This window comes from Scyliorhinus canicula, chromosome 4 (genome assembly GCF_902713615.1).
Source record: "Scyliorhinus canicula chromosome 4, sScyCan1.1, whole genome shotgun sequence".
Taxonomy (NCBI): Eukaryota; Metazoa; Chordata; class Chondrichthyes; order Carcharhiniformes; family Scyliorhinidae; genus Scyliorhinus; species Scyliorhinus canicula.
In genome coordinates this window covers 65,922,782-65,942,978 of record NC_052149.1, presented here as the reverse complement: position 1 = coordinate 65,942,978, position 20,197 = coordinate 65,922,782, and the positions used below count along the sequence as shown (strand labels likewise).

The window sequence follows — 20,197 nt, the reverse complement described above, 5'->3', positions numbered from 1 at the left end:
CAGGATAGATTGGAAAAGAATATTCCCATTATTTGAGGATAAAAATGAAAGGCACTGCATGCCTGAAGGATCCAGGGACCGAGGTTCAATTCCGGCCCGGGTCACTCTCCGTGTGGAGTTTGCACATTCTCCCCGTGTCTGCATGGGCATCACCCCCACAACTCAAAGATGTGCAGGGTGGGTGGATTGGCCACGTTAAATTGCCCCTTAATTGGAAAAAAAAGGGGATTTAGAGCCAAGCATAGGATGACGATCATTACACAATCTTATTGATTGGGGCAGAACATATGTTAACACTTTTAATTAACATTGAAGAAATGGATGAAGGAAAAGGAACAGAGCAGGACAAGATAAGCATTATTTGCTTGTGTGGGAAGTAAAAAGAAAAATGGACTGATTAGGCAAAATGGCCTGTTTTCTATGGACCTTTTCACCAGCACATTCGCCTTGTGCTTTTGGATTGTAAGATAGCATTCAGGGGGAGATATTCCACTGAGTAGCACCCTTTTTTAGGCACTGCATGCATAGTCTCCTGACCTTTAGAAATGGTGGTTTAGATGGAAAGTATTATGTTCTGTGTGGCCATTGTAAAGATGCACACAGACCATCTAGTTCTTTACTAGTAAGATAGTTTATTGATAAAATCAACACATGGAAAGATAACTAAAGAATAACAATACAAACGGTAACGATAAGTGAATTCTCCTGGAGCTACTTCTAATGCGACTTTCCTTTGATGTGACTTACTACCAACTGCTGGATCTCTGGAGTCACATGGTGGATCTCTACCGCTACCTGCTGGCCGGATGTCATACAGATAACTATATGCATTACTGTACATATACATATCACCACAGAAAGTACATTGGACTCTATTACGGTACCTGCACCCACAACTTTCTGTAGCATGCGGAGCAGGAAGACGATGATGTCAATTGTGAAACACTAGTTTGACATCAATGCTCCAATTTTCAAAATCCACACTCCAGCCTACCTTACCTCATACAGCTAACATTAGCGCTTGAAGAAACCTCGACTAGTGACACTTATAAGGATCATTAACTACTCATAGTTGCTGCATTATTTTGTCTGGCTGCTGGTGCAATTGTACACATTTTTGGAGTTTTTCTATATTTGGCAAAAGTTTTAACAGTTTACAAGAAGTTGTCTGATCAGGGCCGGCTCAAGGCACCGGCAACTCGGGCAGTCGCCCGGGGCGCCATGTGCTAGGGGGCGCCATCAACGAGTGCGTGACTGGCGTCAGAGACCTGCCGACAGAGAGACCGGCCCGCCGATCGGTGAGTCCCGATCATATACCAGGTCATTCCGCCCCCCCCCCCGCCCCCCCGCCCCCGACCCCCCCCCCCCCGGCCCGACCCCATCCCCCCCCCCCCCCCGCCGACCGACCCCCCCCCCCCCCCCCCCGCACCGAAGGGCGCCGAAGTTCAGCTTGCCCGGGGCGCCAGCAACCCTAGGGCCGGCGCTGTGTCTGATGATACTAGAGTCCCTTTTTAGTCATTTAAAAGTTTGAGCTGAAATAGGTTCCTTCCAGACATGGGTGACTTGGTAGGCCTCGATCTCTTTTTTGAATTGAGTATAACTGCATTCAGAACTGCAGGATTCTGGTAGAAGAGGAAGGAGGAGGAATGGAAGAACAGCTCTCAGCAGCTGTCCATATCTGCCACAGGTCCTAACGGAGCAATTCTCTTGCCCATACTTCAGCGACAACCAGTGCTTGGGACATCTTCCCTTCACAAAAGAGGCCATGACTAAAACATGCTAATTCTTCAGCCCCAACTGCAACCTCAAAGTATGGCCAGGGCATCATTGACTGTGGTTGTCAAGGTGACTGTAGTTTTAAAAGTTCATGTCTCTAGCCCTCTCCAGACTGCTGCTGCTGTAGAAATAAGCAACTACTTGCAGTTTGTAATGCACTGCTGCATAAGGGTCATTGAGGTTCTCTATAAACAGAGTTGGGTGTAATGGAGGAATGGATCAGGGTGTCACGGAGGGAGAGTTCCCTGCGGAGTTTTGAAAGGGGCAGTGAGGGGAAGATGTGTCTCTTGGTAGTATCGTTCTGGCGTTGATGGAAATGACAGAGGATGATCCTTTGAATGTAGAGGCTGGCGAAGTGGAAGTGAGGACAAGGGGGTCAGACTGCCTTTAAGTAGGGCGAGCTGCTCTCAATATCGGGCCCCCTGCCTATGTGTGCAGCCAAGGAACAGCATTGGCTGCATGGAACAATAATATAAGGCAACAGGTAGCATGCATTTGCTGTGTTGCCTGAATAATAATGAACAGTCATGAGGTAATCTTGTACTGAGATCCTTGTGCCCGTTTTCTGGGATTAGCCAAATTCACTTCCTCGGTGTTCCTGCAACTCAATATTGTCTTTAACTTATCCCAGTTTGGAATTCAGAATCTTACTGCAACATCGTCTTATATGGTTAAGCATATTAGCGGTCGAGACCACATTGTCAGTGGCAGGACATGATTTTAGATCAAAGATTAATCACACTTGTCTCCCATTCGCAGTTGCCATCAGACAGGTATAAATTAGGATGGGTACTTATCTGTAGCCTTCAACTGAGACATTTATCAAAATTAAACTATTCTTTTGCCAGACATGGTGATACAGAAAAGGAAGGAGGCACTGAAAAATGAGAAGGAACTGGAAAGAATCAAACAAAAGAAGCATTGTGACTTCTTGGATATTCTTCTGTGTTCAAGGGTTGGTACCTATTTGTGTTTATGGTTATGAACATGTTTTCTATACTGAATAGGAAAAAGTCAAATTGATCATCCTTCCATTTTCTAAAATATCTGTGGTGCAGTGTAGCTGTTTATTGTAAAGTTGAGCAGTGTGTTACTACCCACAATTACAAGGAAGAAGAGTATTAATTTACTTGTTAGATAACTAATCTTATTCCAATTTGAGTCTGCAATCCAAGGGGATAAGAGAAGTGGCACTTGGTACCACACCACCTATCTTCACATGGCATCTGGACTTTCTTTCTCTGGTCTTTTGCTATTTTGTTGTATTTTACCCAAAGTATCTGAGGATTGGTCTCATTGACACTGCATTTTTTCAATATCTTGTTCCCTTCTCTGGGTGACTCTGTCAGGTATTCCACTTGAGGATGCATATTAAAAGTACTACAGATCACACAGTAGTCCTCCAATTCAACCATCAGACATTGTGCTCAGACCTAAGCCAAATTCTTCTTCAGTTCCCTGCTGTTTCATCAGCCTGTTCAGCATTTCTAATTTCCAAACATCACCAATCCAAAGCATTTTTCTGCATGAAGGAGATGTGCCAATAAACTAAAAGTGACTCATTAAGTGAGTTGACTTCAGCAATTTACTGTAAGCTTAGGGCAGGAGGAACTCAGGGTCGAATCTTTGCTTCCAATTTGGGAAAATTCCAACTCTGCTTAACCCAACTCGAAAGAAAGTGACCTAAATCTTCAATATTTATGGGGGTGGATGCACACGGGAATCAGGCCCCCTGAAAGGGCTTGGAGGCAGCCAGAAGGGCTGTCAGGTGCAGAGGCAAGCTTTTGAACAGGCAGGCCTGGGTGATCTGGGACGTCATCTCAGTTACAATAAAAACAAGGTAATCTTTTAACTCTTCTTTTTTTCCGCCATTTCTGGTTTCTTCATTTCCGTTTCTCTTTGAAGTGGTCTCCCTTTTTCCTCCAATTCAAGAGTTTTCATTAACAACGAGATTTTAGCCAATTCAATTGCCTCCACCCTTGGAGATCTTGATCCCTCAGCTATCCCGTGGAGTATCAAAAGCTCAGCTAAACTTTCAAATAAGTCTGTTTTCTTTAGCCCTGCAGGTAATCCTAATTGCAATTTATCCACCAATTTATTTTGTGTTACACTTTGCAAATCCTCCAAGGTTATATATCCTCTACTCCCAATCAAATCTTAGCAATTGACAAAGCTATTTTTCAGTCACCCGCTTTGAAATCTCACAATACTTCCCCTGGTTCAATATTCTCCTCGCTGTTGTAACTTTTAAAAACAGTAATTCCAATACAATCAAGGAATTATGTTTCTAATATCCCAAATGAGCCCCCCTCCAATGTTTATTGAGAGCACAGCCACTGTTAAATGCTAAGGTATTCCAAAACCCAGAAGGGAACTTTGGAATGCTTGCTCTCAGCTGTATTTTGCAATTTAGTATAATGTGAGGAAAGAGATGAAGACCAGTGAAGGATATTGCAGACTCTGATGTGATGATTTCATATAAAATATATTTTTATTAAACAGAAAAACAGACACAAAAAAGTCAATTAAAACATATTAATGGCTAGCCACAATATCTTTAGCTGTACCTAGTTCCAGCCCCTTTTATTTTCCTCACCTCAGAGCTGAACCTCCCCAAACAACATCCCATAGGTTTTAGAGCTATAAGCAAAATCTAGCAATAGTTATCACATCAATGCCTACATTTTTAAGGTTGCTTCTGAGTTAGAATAGAGACAACTGGCTTCCAAAACAGGTTTTCTCAAGTTGCAGGTTGTTGGGGGAGGGGGCTATGTGGGCTGCAATCTCTAACAGCTTCCATGCAGATGGCAAACTTGCCTCTGATACTGTATTTTCTTTTTATCTTCCCTGATATGAACTAACCTCCTCAGAAGTTACCCATAATGATCTTTATCACATGAGTTCACCTTTTAGAATGTGATTGTGAAATTCATTCTCATCTTCCATTGCTACCATTTGGTATAGGTAAAGATTTTTTCCTAATTGCAGTGCTAACCAACTTGCCAAAGCCCTAGTTCCACCAACTCAGCCAATCTGCCTTTCTCCCAATTTCTAATCTTAAAAAAAAACTTGTTTTTCCTTTAAACACACTCTCATCGGAACATATTCTCAATTATTGGATTTTCTTATTTTTCCCATTTTATCACAATGTCCTAACATAACCTATCCCCCTCTCCCCACCCTCCATCCCAACTTATGACCTCCCAGTAGTCTCCATACCTTTTATAGCCCTTATGTCAAGCTAGTGCCAACTCATGCCTACAAATGCCACCCCACCGACCACCCTTTCCCTTTATATCGTCCATGTCAACTCACTCAGTATCCATCATGAACAGATGTCAGGAGGCGTGGTGAGATGAAATAAAATAAAGTTCTGTGTCTTTTGCAGACTTCACTATATTTTCATAAAACATCATTGATAACATTTAAATACATTTTAGTACTTAATTCTTTGTGAAAACATATATCTGTATTCATAGCCCCACATCAGAGACAGGTAATCGCTTTGTAACCACTTGGAGCTGTCAAAGTGTGAACTTACAGGTCTCAATTGTGATCATTGGTTACAGAAGCAGTCAAACAAAATTAATCCTTATGTCAAAAAACAGTGAAATCGCAAGAACGGATTTGTTTTCAATTGCAGGCTGGATGTTCTCTTTCAAAAATTTAAATGGCTTGGGGATTGAAATTGCTTTACAACTTGATAGTTTTATAGAACTTCTCAACTTTTTATATACATTCATGTGTAAAGCTATAGAATCACACAGCACAGAAAAGGCCCTTCGGACCAACACGCCTGCACTGGTCAAAAAACACCTAACCATTCTAATCCCATTTTCCAGCACTTAACCCATAGCCTTAGTATGCCCTGGGATTGCAAGTGCACATCTAAATAATTCTTAAATATCATGTGGGTCTCTGCCTCCATCAATCTTTCAGGCAGCGAATTCCACACACCAATCACCCTCTGTGCAAAAAAGCTTTTCCTCACATCCCCTCTAAACCTCCTGCCCTTAACCATAAATCTATGTCCCCTAGTCATTGATCCCTTCACCAAGGAGAAAAGTTTGTTCCTGTCTACTCTATCTATGTCCTCATAATTTAATACATCTCAATCATGTCCCTCCTCAGTCTTCTCTGCTCCAAGGAAAAAAATACAAGTCTATCCAATCTCTCTTCATAACTAAACTCTCCAACGCAGGCAACATCCTGGTAAACTCCTCTGCACCCTTTCCAGTGCTATCACATCGCTCCTGTAATGTGGATTCCAGAACTGCACATGATACTTTAGCTGTGACCTCACCAACATTTTATACAGATCCAACATAATTCCCTGCTCTTAAACTCTGTGCCTCAGCTAATAAAATCAAGTACACCATATGCCTTCTTAACCACCTTATCCACCTGCCCTGCTACCTTAACTGACCGGTGTATATGCACATCAAGATCACTCTGATCCTCGGTGCTTCCCCGTGTCCTGCCTTTTATCATGTATTCCCTTGCCTTGTTTGTCCTGCCCAAGTGCATCACCTCACACTTATCCGGATTGAATTTCATTTGCCACTGATCAGCCCATCTGACCAGCCCTTCTATATCCTCCTGAAATTGAAGGCTATCCTCCACACTATTTATTACCCCACCAATTTTTGTATCATCCGTAAACTTACTGATCGCCCCTCTTACATTCATATCAAAATCATTTATATATCCCACAAACAGAAAGGGCCCCATTTAACAAACCCAAGGCAGCACCTGACTTCTCCCAAAGAGACACATGACCTCTCTCAAATAGCACCTTATCTCTCCAAACAGGTACCATACCTCTTCAAAAAGGTACTGTACCTCTCCAATTAACTCTTGACAGCCTCAGACATTTTCCTCAAATGTCTAAAGACCCATGAGTCAGATTTTGGAACTCCAGATTTGTTTGAAGGCAGCTAAACGTGTATATGTGTCGCTGCCTCTGTGAACCACAGATGTGCAAAGTACAACCCACAGGTGAAAATGGTGCATGCCAGATTCAAGGTTACGATTTCCACAATTGGAGCTCTGGTGCCATTTTGGCTAAGATACAGAGCCCTTCCGATTCCGCAAAAAAAATCAGGCCTCAGTATGTGGAAGTCCTACCTCCAGAGCACAGATCTGCAATCACCCTGTGGATTCTTGAGGCCACGAATCATCAATTCATCAATTTTAATGCGAGTCTCATTCTGACACTTGTGTTTTGACTTCACAGACAGCTGTAATATTGTTAAACTTAGAATGGCAGAGGGAAATAAAGATAATTTCATTTTCTAATGGTTTCTCTGTAGACAAAGAATAATTTGTCAATAGTATCCAGTGTCTTTTCTCCAATGAGAATAGGTTTGTGGTAGATAATAGGTTCTGACTCAGTGTCACTATCATTTTGTTTTAGGATGAAAATGGAATTGGATTATCGGATGAAGATCTTCGAGCAGAGGTGGACACATTCATGTTTGAAGGCCATGATACTACAGCTAGTGGAATCTCCTGGTTCCTATACTGTTTGGCTCAATATCCAGAACACCAGCAGAAGTGTAGAGAAGAGATCCACGAACTTCTGGAGGGTCACGAGAAATTTGAATGGTGAATTTTAGAATAAATTTTACTCTTGTCTGTGGTTATTTGATGTAAAATCGGACCTTCTTGATCAGAATTTTTTGTACATCATCATGCTTTGCATGAATTAGCAAACAAAATGATTCAGGTTACATAGTGAGTATTGTGTTTAGTACATCTTGAGAAAACATAATCAGACAATGACAAGAAAACAGAAAAGCAGCAGGACAGATGCCAGTGTAAAGGAGATGAATGATGAGAAATGATTCGGCTAGAAGGGTAGTCAACAGGGGAATCACTGAGGTATATGGAGTAACCTAGAGCACTATTGTAAATTAAGCCAGGAAGTAGAACCAGAGAACATAGGCTTCAATTTTACACAACTTTTCTGGCTCATGAAAGTGTCAACAGAAATAAATATTGGTCAGGAAATATGGCTACGGGCAGGAGACCTGATTCATGACTTGCCACATTGAGGTGAAAAATTGCTAGTGTTACGAGGGTTGTGTTGTGGATCATTGCAAGCCTCATGTTTATGAGTAAGTGCCACGCTGAACTTAACAGTTTTCTCATTGTCTGCTCACCAACACAGCTGTTGAATGGATAGCAGTTTATTGATTCTGTTCTCTCAAAGTAGGCTTTGCAAAGCATAGAATTGTTTTTGCTTACTATTAGCATGTTTTGTTCAGGTTAGATTGGATTCTTTTGCATTACCTCTAGCTGTATTCTTTTTATAATTGTTGAGCTTCCAATTGCTATTTCACTTGAAATGAACAAAGCAGACAAAATGAGGTTTCAAGAATGCATTTAGATTTGGAGTTGAAAGAGTGGTTATTTATAAGAAATGAGTATGCAAGCGTACCTGGCACATAATATAATTACTACCCTGTATCCATGCCCCAATTGTCCCTCTTGGATATGACATTACAACATTATAATCAATGCTTTGGCACTATTCCCTGAGGGCTGACACACAGAAAACCTGCACCACAGGATTAGTGCTTCACACTTGTGTCGTCAAATCTCTTGAAGCCACCACAGGAGACACATGACAAATCAGTCAGTCAATGGTTCCCAAAGGGATCAAGCTAGTGACAGAGGTATTGTTTGAAAATGGCAACACACTCATCACTTGGAAAGGAGTGATTCTCGATGACAGGGTTCTCAATAATCCAGAGCATCATAGATGGCACGGTAGAACCATTTCCAGACAAGCACAGTGCACGGCTATCATGTCAAATGGATATACTGCCAAATGGATTCACATCACACAACAGTTTTTAAGAACATAGAACATACAGTGCAGAAGGAGGCCATTCGGCCCATCGAGTCTGCACCGACCCACTTAAGCCCTCACTTCCACCCTAACCCCGCAACTCAATAACCCCTCCTAACCTTTTTGGTCATTAAGGGCAATTTATCATGGCCAATCCACCTAACCTGCACGTCTTTGGACTGTGGGAGGAAACCGGAGCACCCGGAGAAAACCCACGCAGACATGGGGAGAACGTGCAGACTTCACACAGACGGTGACCCAGCAGGGAATCGAACCTCGGACCCTGGCGCTGTGAAGCCACAGTGCTATCCACTTGTGCTACCGTGCTGCCCTTTATTCCACTTTGTCAACTATCTGATATTGGATTTCCTTTCAATTCATTTTTCTCTGAAACATTTTCTCTACTGCACCACACACCCCAGTCATGGTAAATATTTCAAGTACATTTTGAACCTTTATTACCACTCAAAGTAGCCATCCTAAATCCAGGCAGTTGTGCCCTATGTGTGCAGCCAGAAACTGCTTGGCACTCACCCACTTGCCATAATGATGTTTATCCGGCCTCCCCAATCATGGTCACATTCTCCTTTGCTTGCTGATGTGTTGGATGGCCAATCAATGTTTATTTTTAAAAATACATTTCCAGATTGATTCCCTGGTCTGGACCTCATCTTTGACCTGCATTTTTCTAACTGGAGGCTAGTATATCTCAAGTACTTAGAAGATCCACCCCTAAAGATATGCGAGGTCTGAACTGGCCCACTGGACTAAGAAATCCCAATTTAGGGAGAATGAAATCAATGGAAAATAAAGTTGAGCATGATATATAATGGGCTGTTAATGTGTTAGCGATTGTTGTCATCCAGTTATAAAAGTCAAAATGACCCCAATATTATTTTGGAGTTGAAAATATTTTAAAATCTAGTCTCTTTCTTTGTTCTGTTAAGTAGGCAGATTTAGTTTAGAATTATGCTGGGAGCACTGTTGAAATTCAGAACATATATTTGGTTTGAATGCAATACAGGACATTGTGTGTATTTGTAACTGAACACAGCTGCTGAAGAATAAAAATATGCTTAAGTCAGTCAAAACCTAAAAATGTAGGCTGCAGAACTTCTTTAGAGCAGGGCTAATACTGACAAGTTATTGAAACTCTGTAAAACCCACCTGTATAACAGGAAACGGTATTATATATGCTGCGTTTTGGTTGAGATAGAAATGAAACAGTCATTCAGTGTGAGCTGGCAACAATTTGTAAGCAATGTGTAAGAGGACACCTATTGGTTGAGAATGTGTCCTGAATCATACTCTTGTAAGTGTGAAGCATGATGCAGTGGATAATTTGATTTTGTGTGACAATGGAAAATAAGCGACAACGAATTGACAGACGAGCTCTCCTGATTTATATTCAAAAATTTGGCAGATGTAAATCAACCTGCCAATTCACCATTGCCCAATTTACATTATCACACAAAGTACAAGTTATCACCTCTGTATCTGTGGTTGTCCATAAGATCACACAACCTTGGGTCCTTCTGTGAGCAAAAATAAACTAATTCAAATGAAATATGTCAATTATTTTCTTGAACTCCTGTTAAGAATTTGTTTTTTATTCTGCATTTACAGGGACTTCCTAAGTAACATGCCTTACACCACCATGTGTCTAAAGGAAACTCTACGGCTTTATCCCTCGCTACCAGGAGTGTCCAGGAAACTGACCAAGCCACTCATATTCCCTGATGGAAAGCATGTACCCGAAGGTCTTGTATTTCAAAAATAAGTTTTAACAGTATCAGTGTCGCTCCTATTATTTGCAAATTTACATCACAAAAGTACGTAGAATGGTGCTCCAAATGACACTTTGCTTGCAATCTCAGAGAAGTTCAAAGGATGGCTGGCATAAGAGTTGTAAATGTCACGGTGTGCAGTGGGAAATTTTGTTTTAGAGTGTATTTTATTTTGTTGGATATTCTCATCACTTGGACTCCAATTCAATGGTTTATGTCCGCAACATTCCATTTGCTCTATGAATGGTTGTCACAAAATATGTATTTATTAAATAAGAGATTAGAAAGTGTAGATGCTCAAAGGGACCTTGGTGTCCTCATCAATAAGTCACTGAAGGCTAACATGGAGAGGCAGCACACAATTAAGAAGGCTAATGAAATGTTAGCCTTAATCGCAAGAAGATTTGATTACAGTGATGGAGCCTTGTTACAACTGTGTAGAAACTTGATTGGACTAAACTTCAAGTACTATGTGAAGTTTTAGTCCCTTTATCTTGGCAAGGATATTATTGCCACAGAGGGATTCCAACAAAGGTTCACGAGGCTGTCCTGGGATGGCAGGATTGTCCTATGAAGACAGATTAGTGAAACTGGGCCTGTATTCTCTGGAGTTTTGAAGTATGAGAGATTATCTCACTGAAACCTACAAAATACTTAAAGGGATAGACAGGGTGGCTGCAGGTAAAATGCTCCCCTGTCCGGGGAGTCCAGAACAAGGGGACACAAAATGAAGGGGAAATCACTTAGGACTGAATTTTTTTTTTGCTCAGAGGATTGTGAACCTTTGGAATTCTCAACCCCAGAGAGTTGTGAAATCTCAGACACTGAGTATATTTAAAGCAGAGAATGACAGATTTCTAAATAGCAATGGCAGAAATGGATATGGAGATAATGGGCGTGATCCTCCAGCCACGCTGCACCTGAAAAGCAGCTCGCCGTGGCGCACCGTGGCCGGTGAAAGCCGCGATCTACCAGGATCTACCCGGCTTGCAATGCCTCACGAGATTCAACACCATCTTGCAAAACATTGCAAGGGGAATCCCGTCCACAATGGCTGAGATCACTTTTCAGCAAATCTGCATATTAGAGCAAGTAAGCCTTACTCTAATGTGCAGATTCCCGAGGTACCTGAGGCTTTGAGATTCAATCCCTTTGCCTTGGGGACCTTGGGCGAGCATCGTTTTGTACTGGTCCACACAAACGGGGATGAGACGGAATGGCACTTGTGGGGGACTCCAAGGGGTTTGGAGTCCCCCAGCTGCAAGTCCTTTGGGCAGGTTGGTGCCCTGATACTGTTGGTGCCACCTTGGTACCCTGGCACTAACAGCCAGGCAACCTGGCAGTGCCACATGTGTGCCAGCCTGGCACTGCCAAGGTGCCCAGATGGTACTGCCAGCTGGAAGGGGTACCGCCATGATGCCACACTGGCATTTTCTTTGCAAGCACGCTATTGGGCTGGGCATGCCCCGTGTGGGTGTTGAGAGGGGTCGGGGGATCCGTGGCGCCCCGATCTCTCACTACAATGGGGAATTCTGACGAGCGGAGCTACCCAATTTAATAAACGGGGCTAAGTGCGGCTTGTTCAAGACTATTATTCAAAGCAAGACATGTTGAATAGCCATGTGTTTCTTGGCACTAAGCGTGCTCGCCCAGGGACTCTGTGCCCTTTTGGGAAGATCATGTCCAATGTGAGAAAAAGGCGTCAAAGTGGGTGATCACCCATGATTATATTGAAAAGCGGAGCAGGTTCGATGGGCTGAATGACCTACTCCTGCGTTTCTGTCATTTTTAACATTTCGGCAATTATCATACTCATACCTTTTTGCTTCCCTTATTGACACTACTAGCTGCATTTCCATTAATTATAATCTTGTGTTGTGTCTAAGAACTACAAGAAGGTGGCATGTTATTGGATGGGCCTTCTTGGTGCTGGGTAATGAGGTAGCTTTACAGCAGTTGACCACATTTTTAGTGACTGCCTGCAGTATTATCAGTGGGCCAGCTAAGGAGAAGCTGATTCATTCATTTCTTCTTCCGTTGTTGGGTGCTCTTGCAGGATAATGAGTGATCTGCTTGAAATAAAGTATTGAAATGTGGAGGAATGCCTATTAAAGGATTCACATCTTCCACATTGGTTAATTAAAGTAAAAGCATTTGTTCGTCAATCCTGATAAGGGGTTCAATGGACTCAAGAGCAAGAGAGAACAGAAGGGAAAAGCTGCAAGAATACACACTTTTTGAATGGTAGAGGTGGTTAATAGGAATGAATTGCAATTATTGACCCTGACCCGAGATCAGGTTTGCTTGAAATTCTTTGATGACATTAAAGTTAAATTACATGTGGTAATTCATTCCAAAATTTCCCAGAGTTCATGGATTACGGAGCCAAATATTAATTTGACATTGGCACAAAGTACAACATCTGAAATGTTGGGAAGTATCAAGTAGAAAGACTCTTTTCCACAAAGAGGGAATATCAGATAACTTTTGCACAGCTTCCAGTTGCAACCTCAAATTAGACATCATTAGCAGGAACTTTGCAGCAGACAGACTGTTTGCCATCTAGTCCGGGAAATGGTACAGTGTAAAAGGAGATTTGAAAACAAAAGGAATGAGTGACATGCATGTACTTCTGAAATTGTTTTTGAAGGTATTAAATTATATTTTCACAGGTTGTCTGGTTGCATTAAGTATCTACAGCCTCCACAGGAATCCACTGTTCTGGGATGATCCTGAGGTAATTTCCACTTCCATTACTGAGATAATAAGCAGAGTCACTATATTACAGGTTTCTTATTAGTCTGTTACCACCAGGCCAGTGCCTCCATAAACAAGTCCCTATTTTTCCCATGATTTCCATTAATTTGACTTGCATCATATTTATCTGCCAAAAGTTCAGTGAAGATGATTCTCCGATCCGGCGCCAGGTCGGAGAATCGGCGGGGGGGGGGGGGGGCGAGAATCACGCCACGCCACTCCGACGCCGGGCCACCGATTCTCCGGTCGCAGCAATCGCACCCGCGGAATTGCCGCCGCGCCGGTCGGGGACCGTTGAAAGCGGCTCCCCCCGCGATTCTCCACATCTCGACGGGCCGAGTGCCCGCCGAGTTCAGCCGAGTACCGCCGGCGTAGGTTACATATGGTCCTACCCGGCGGAACCTCGGAGTTCTGGTTGCGGGGGCTGTCCTGGGCATGGGGATCCGACTCGGGGGGGGGGCTCCATGGTGGCCAGGCCCGCGATCGGGGCCCACCGATCGGCGAGCAGGCTAATTCCGTGAGGGGGCCTATGTTCCTCCGTGCCGGGCCGCTGTAGGGCACCGCCATATTGCCCGTGGGCCAGCGCAGAGACGACAACCCATGCGCATGCGCGGACCCGTGCCGGCCGTGGCGCGCAATTTAATATTTAGCACTATGGCTGACTTGGACTTAGAAGGGGCAGACAAAGCACCTGCTTACATCTGTTTTCCATATAGAACATGTCACTGGCGTGAAGATAATCGCTATACCTTCAGTTGAGGGGTGCCACTCACATCAAGCACGACTGACCACGTGTCTGTTCCAATCTTACCATCTGCCATGGGTGTATTGGAAGGATTTACGGGTTAACAATCAACTTGTTTGGTTGCATTATGAATGCACCTTTGGTGGTCATTAAGTCCTGGAGTGGGACTCCAACTTGGTGTTTCTGGCTCAGAGGCAGGGATGTTACCCACCTTCTCCACAAGATCTTCACTCACTATGGCTGAATATGCACATAAAATGCACAATATGTTAAAGTGGTTGTGTGGTAAATTTACTGAGTCATCTCCTACGACCAATGTCTAAAAGTAAATGGAGAAAAATCGAGCTGTGATTTTCTAATTGGAGCTTGTGGGGTTCAAGGACTCAGAAAATTTATTCTGTGGCTTCTACCTGATTGAATCAATTCCTGTTGATAACTGGAATCTCCAGTCGTAGGAGGGTAGAGGGATTCTCCAGCAAGTGGTCAGTGAAACACCCAGATAAATGGTATAAACAACAAAAAACACTGTTTACACTATTCTCCAGCGTTTCCACCAGTGGGAGATTTGGAGAACCCCATGAAAATCTCTTTACCTATACATCTCTACCATGGCATGAGAACACTTTACGCTGAGTTTTTGCTGTCTGTAAAATGTGGCACTCCTCATACTGATAAGCCAGTGAGCACAGCCTTCAACAATAACAATGTTATCAGCTGGAATGTGGACTAGGGACGAAAGTAAGTCCAATATGATAGGAGGTTTCTGCAAGACCGTTGAATTGCTAAGACCAAAATATAACTTGTCTGGAATTCAAGGCAAAAATACATTAATAGATAACAACAAATCAAGCCTGAGTACTTTATTAATGTTATCGCAATCTCTTAGAATAGTGTTCCCCTGAAGCATGTTTAAAATGTTGCTATTATGTATAATATAAAGTTGTCAGTAATTACTAGTTTCTTACAGTTGTATCAGAATGATGGTGATGAACAAATGTTTCCCACTGTTGGATCATATGATTTGAATAGCAGCACGATTGTACATTGTACTTTGAACAGGATTGATATTGAGATGTATTTTACTGTGTGTAACAGAGGAACTCAATACTTATTATTGAAATAAAAATGTTAATACATTTCTATCCTACATCATATTAAATGCAATATTGTAAAACTAACCTCACATATCAATGAGACATGCACATCCGGGGTGAGATGTGCCCAGGTGGCAGGCTGAGGCATGGGTTGGTAAAATGACAGGAAGCTGGGTTGGGATGGTTGTCTGAAGCAGTTCCGCTGTCAGGATAATAGCCGGAAAATGGTAGCAGATCATCCACCCTGCCGATCAGAGCCAGACAGCCAATTACAATAATTAAAGGTGCCCAAAAGGTTGGGTGGGGTTACTGGGTTACGGGGATAGGGTGGAGGTGTGGGCGGAGGAGGGGTGCTCTTTCCAAGGGCTGGTGCAGAGTCGATGGTGTTGCTCGTTATGCTTTCCCTTAATTTGCTCTGTTTTAATTACCTTTGCTCAAGAGTCGCCAGGTATCTTTCTGATACCACCACAGGGTTCAAAGCCAAGTACTGATCAATGACTCGATATACCAGTTAGTAAGTTTGAAATCAATACACATTTATTTACACACACAGTCAATTATTACTCATGCATAAACTCTATTCGCTAAACTACCACTACTACTAAAAGCCTATACTTAGCTTTGAGTGGCCCACTCAGTCAGAGGAACAATGGCCGTTGTCCGGTTCTGATATTGCTGGCTTCGAACTAATACGGAATAGTAGCTAGTAGCGTCTATCTCGTAGCGTGCGTTGACCTTAGACTTACTTGGTTGGTGCTTGGCGGCCTCTCGTCGCTGAGAGCCAAATGCCAAGTTGAAGATGGAGAGGAGTCGGGGTAAGAGAAGAGAAGAGCGAACTGACCTTGGGGGCTCTATTTTATACCCCAAGGGGTTTTGCGCCCTTCTGGGCGGACCCCGGACTTGGTCGCAATTAATTGGACCATGTCCCAATCGTGCGTATTGATTTTCTCCAATACCGGAGGCATTCCCTGATCGTTGGGCGGGCCCTATGTGACCGTTGGCCTGCCTTTGTCTTAGCTCCCACTGGCACCGGGGAGTCTGTCCTTGTCTCGATTGTTTCAATGTTTCCTTTTTGTCCCCGGAGATAGCTCATTAATATGCTAATGGCTATTGGTTTCAGTTCTGTCTGGGTTTTGCAAATCTTAATACACAGGAAACCTTGCACCTGCTTGTTTTCTCTAGTGCTGTCCGATTTTCCCTGCACTCTTTGCGAGTATCCATTTTGGAATCGGGACGTGGCCACCCCAGGTGGCTACACTTGGCTGAATGGCCTCCTTCTGCACTATTCATTCTATGATTCTATGACTTTGAGTTTTCTCATCAAGAATCAGTAAACCTCATCAACAACAGTATTGAGTAACATATATTACATTCAGTAGTATAACATAACATACTACCAGAAGCATAATAAAACAAACTCCATTGTAAAGGTACATCAAAATGGAGCCACCTTCTTGTCCTCGTTACAGCTTCAGCAGTTGTAACTTCTCTTGGTGGCACTGCATAAGCTGCAGCACTGCTGACCTTCTGATTGGGCTGGCTGCTTGGAAAGGCAGTCCCCCTTCTTAATTGGATAGCAGACTTTTACAAATTAATATATGGGATGTGGGCTTCGCTGGCTCAGCCAGTATTTGTTGCCCATCCCTAACTGCCCTTGAGGTGGTGGTGAGCTGCCTTCTTGAACCTCTGCAGTCCCTTCATTTGGGACTTGGGTCTCTTCAATAGCAGGAACGTTCCCATTAAGTATCCTTTGTAATTCGCCATATTGTAGCTTTTTATGCGGTAATGCAAACATGTAACATTGGTTTTGTAACAGTACCAACAAGTTGAACTCTTTATGCAGCAGGTTTACTATAAACTAGCTTTTTCTTGGTTTTTGTATGATCCTATATGAACAGCAGAATTCTGGCTAATCCCAGTTGGTAATGTATACTATTGCTTTTTCACATCAGGTATTTAACCCGTTGAGGTTTACTCCAGAAAATTCAGAACACAGACACCATCATGCTTTCCTACCTTTCTCTATTGGACCAAGGTAGGAACAGTTGATAATTCATTATTTTGAAGCTAATTATTTTTATATGAACCTAGTTTTCAGCAGGTGTATTAAATGGATGTATAGGCAATCCTTTTATGACATTCAAGTTATGATGAACGACACTTATGCCATTTATGAATTAACACCCCATTTTCACTTTACAATGCCTGTTTTGACTTTAGAATGGCACTACAGTGAATTATTGGTCTTTATTAACTGACGTTCCTTTATGTCCGGCCTTTCACAACCTCAGGAAGGGCAAACTGCTTTTCGCATGCGGTTTTCAGGAACAATTGTATCGTAAGTCCGAGGATTGCCTGCATTCCAATTCAGTGGAACACTTTCAATAACCTTATGTTAATGTTAAATTATATATGATATTGGGTACGGCACTAGGATAGGGGTGGGACGGTATTTCTGATGTAAAAGAATATCTCAGTGCTGTTTGGGATGGGATGGGAAGACATTTAGCAGGAAGAGACCAAAGGTCGGATGACAGAGTTAGGCTGTTATGAAAGCATGATTAATTAGAACAGGATGCAGAAACTTTGGGCAGCACAGTGGTTGGCATTGCTGCCTCACAGCCCTAGGGGCCCAGATTCAACTCCGACCTTCAACTCCCCGTGTCTGCATGGGTTTCCTCCGGTTGTTCCGGTTTATTCTCACAGTCCAAAGATGTGCAGGTTAGGTGGGTTGGCCATGCTAAATTGCCCCTTAGTGTTCAGCTGTTATGAAGATAGGGCAGGGGTGTGGGCCTGGGTGCTGTTCCCTTTCAGAGGGTCGGTGCAGTCAATGGGCTGAATGACTTTCTTTTGCACTGTGGGGATTCTGTGATTCTATGAAACTTAGGAAAAGAGTATGGGGCAGGAATGCTGAACGATGAATTTCTGATCGTGGTGCAAAGAAATATAGAACAAGTAACATAAAATCAGAGGAATAGAGGGATGATGATAGAAGATTCTGTAAATTGAGAGGAGTGATGCCATGTAGGGTTTTGGAAATAAAGGAATCACTGGGAGTCAGAGAAAACGACTGTGAATTAGGTCAGGTCCTGGATAGGTATAGAAGTTCCACTTCTCTGGCTTGGCAAAGACTAGAGAATCAGTAGTCCAAATGAGACCAAATATATCAGTCTGCCAAATTGCAGAAGTGGGGCCCATCCTCTAATCCAGGTCTGTATTGTGTCCTGAAACCCGAGAAATGGCAGATCTTTATTTTTAACTTTTGACTCCCCTCCCAAAGAGAACCAACAATGCACTATTTTCTGTGAAAGCATTGGCAGTAACTCCTCCACACAATATTGCATTTCATTGTCTCATTCCTGCAATGAGGCAAAGATAACTCCGAGTGTCTCAGATGCTTCTCAGGATATTTAAATTGAAGATTTCCCTCTGACTCCACAAACCTTGGAGCAGTTAACACCAGACGTCACAATTTGGCATATTGCAACACTTATATTGGAATGTCGAGGCCACAGATTATCCAACACAAATTGCACTCAAGAAGCCAACTGAGGGTGGCACGTTGGCACACTGGTTGGCACTGCTGCCTCACGGTGCCGAGGACCTGGGATCGATCCCGGCCCCAGGTCACTGTAAGTGTGGAGTTTGCATATGCACCCTGTCTGCATGGGTTTCACCCCCACAACCCAAAGATGTGCAGGGTAGGTGGATTGGCCATGCTATATTGCCCCTTAATTGGATTGTTTTTTAAAAAAGGAGCCAACTGAGCTCAATAATAATGAAAGTGATGGGGATGCAGAGCTTCCTACAGAAGAGGCCATCGTGGAGAGTTCAGAATTAGCTGAGGATTGTGTAGTGTGAAATTGGGGAAACTAGCAAGGAGAGCGTTACAGAAAGTAATTCTTTATACTAAAGGCATGGATGGAGCTGAGGTAGGGGTGTGAATATGTATGTTTTGAAGATCCCAGTAAAGACCTTGAAACAGTTTAGAGCCAAATTGAACGCTGACATTGCACATTGTGAGATTCTACCACAGTGGATAACCAGCAAGGTCGGTGAAGTTGAAGGCTGAGACACAAAGGTGCAGACAAGGGATGAACAAGATGGCAATACTGAGTTGAAAGAAAAAAATATGGCTGGAGAGTACAGCAAAACTCCTGTTTTAGTAACAGCACAATGCTAAAATTGAATTTCATCTGCATTCAGGTAATGTTGATCCCATACCTGAAATAATGTCATGGAGGTTTGCATGTAAATGCAGAATAAGATGAAGCTGAACATTGTTATGGGCCAGGGTTTAGAGAACACCAAGTATATCATGGAGTTCACCTGACCTTCAACTTTTAATATATTTTGATTATGAGGAGCACAAGGGCCCACTTTCCAGGTGTGATGCAAGAGAGATCTAAAGTATTTTTAAACAAAACAATTAATCCAGTTAACATTTTATAAATAACGGTAAACATCTTATTAACTACCAACACAAATACCCCCTGCCCCCAAAGATACAGTACTCTAGAGGTAACCCTTAATAACTTTCCTAACAACATCCATAAGCCAAACACTCTTTTTTCCTACAAAACAGTAGGCTTGAATTCCTTACAGAAAACAGGTATTACCTTGAAGTTATCAAGTAGTCTGGGGACATTCTTTAGCATGCAGAGAGAGAGACCAAAAATACACCTTCTTTGTTTGAATGCAGCTCCCAACTGAAAACGAAACCAAAAAACTCAGAGCCACAAAGCAGCTTCCAGCTCAAAAGTAAAGTAAAATACAAAACCAAGCCCAGCTCCACCCACACAATGACATCACTGCAGCCATTTGATAAAACACACTTTTCTTAAATGGACCCTCACATGACAACATGTATCCCTTGGGCATACCAGACATGAACATGCAGGCATGGAAGAAATCAACTGAGATCTAGTGAATACGTTTAGGAAGGTAGAACCACAAAAAAGTGGTACCATGGAGGAGAAGTAATTCAGAGTAATGGAGGGTCAACAGTATCAAATCCAAGCTAGGAAACCAAGGAGGAAGAGTGAGCAGAGCAACAGTTTGTGATTGATGACTTTTGATTGTGAGAGTTGAAATGTTATCAGCTGATCAGAAACTAAATTAGACAGATTCACATACCAAGTGTTGGGAGACAGGAGTGCAGGAATGATTGATATTAACCAGT

The 20,197-nt window shown here is 42.7% G+C and overlaps 1 protein-coding gene across 2 annotated transcripts in view; it reads left to right on the top strand.

Moving 5' to 3' along the window:
- Positions 1 to 20,197, top strand: part of LOC119964639 (cytochrome P450 4B1-like) — a 56,683-nt gene that overhangs the window by 28,812 nt on the left and 7,674 nt on the right. The window contains exons 7-11 of one of the 2 annotated variants that reach the window (XR_005460340.1): positions 2,625 to 2,731; positions 7,193 to 7,383; positions 10,259 to 10,389; positions 13,090 to 13,156; positions 16,968 to 17,050. Coding sequence is in view for 1 of the 2 variants with exons in the window: in XM_038794383.1 (XP_038650311.1) it covers positions 2,625 to 2,731; positions 7,193 to 7,383; positions 10,259 to 10,392; positions 13,092 to 13,156; positions 16,968 to 17,050 (580 nt within the window). In the remaining variant the exon portion in view is untranslated. Of the gene's footprint in view, positions 1 to 2,624; positions 2,732 to 7,192; positions 7,384 to 10,258; positions 10,393 to 13,089; positions 13,157 to 16,967; positions 17,051 to 20,197 lie in introns of both variants that reach the window. The other variant, XM_038794383.1, reaches the window with a different exon arrangement.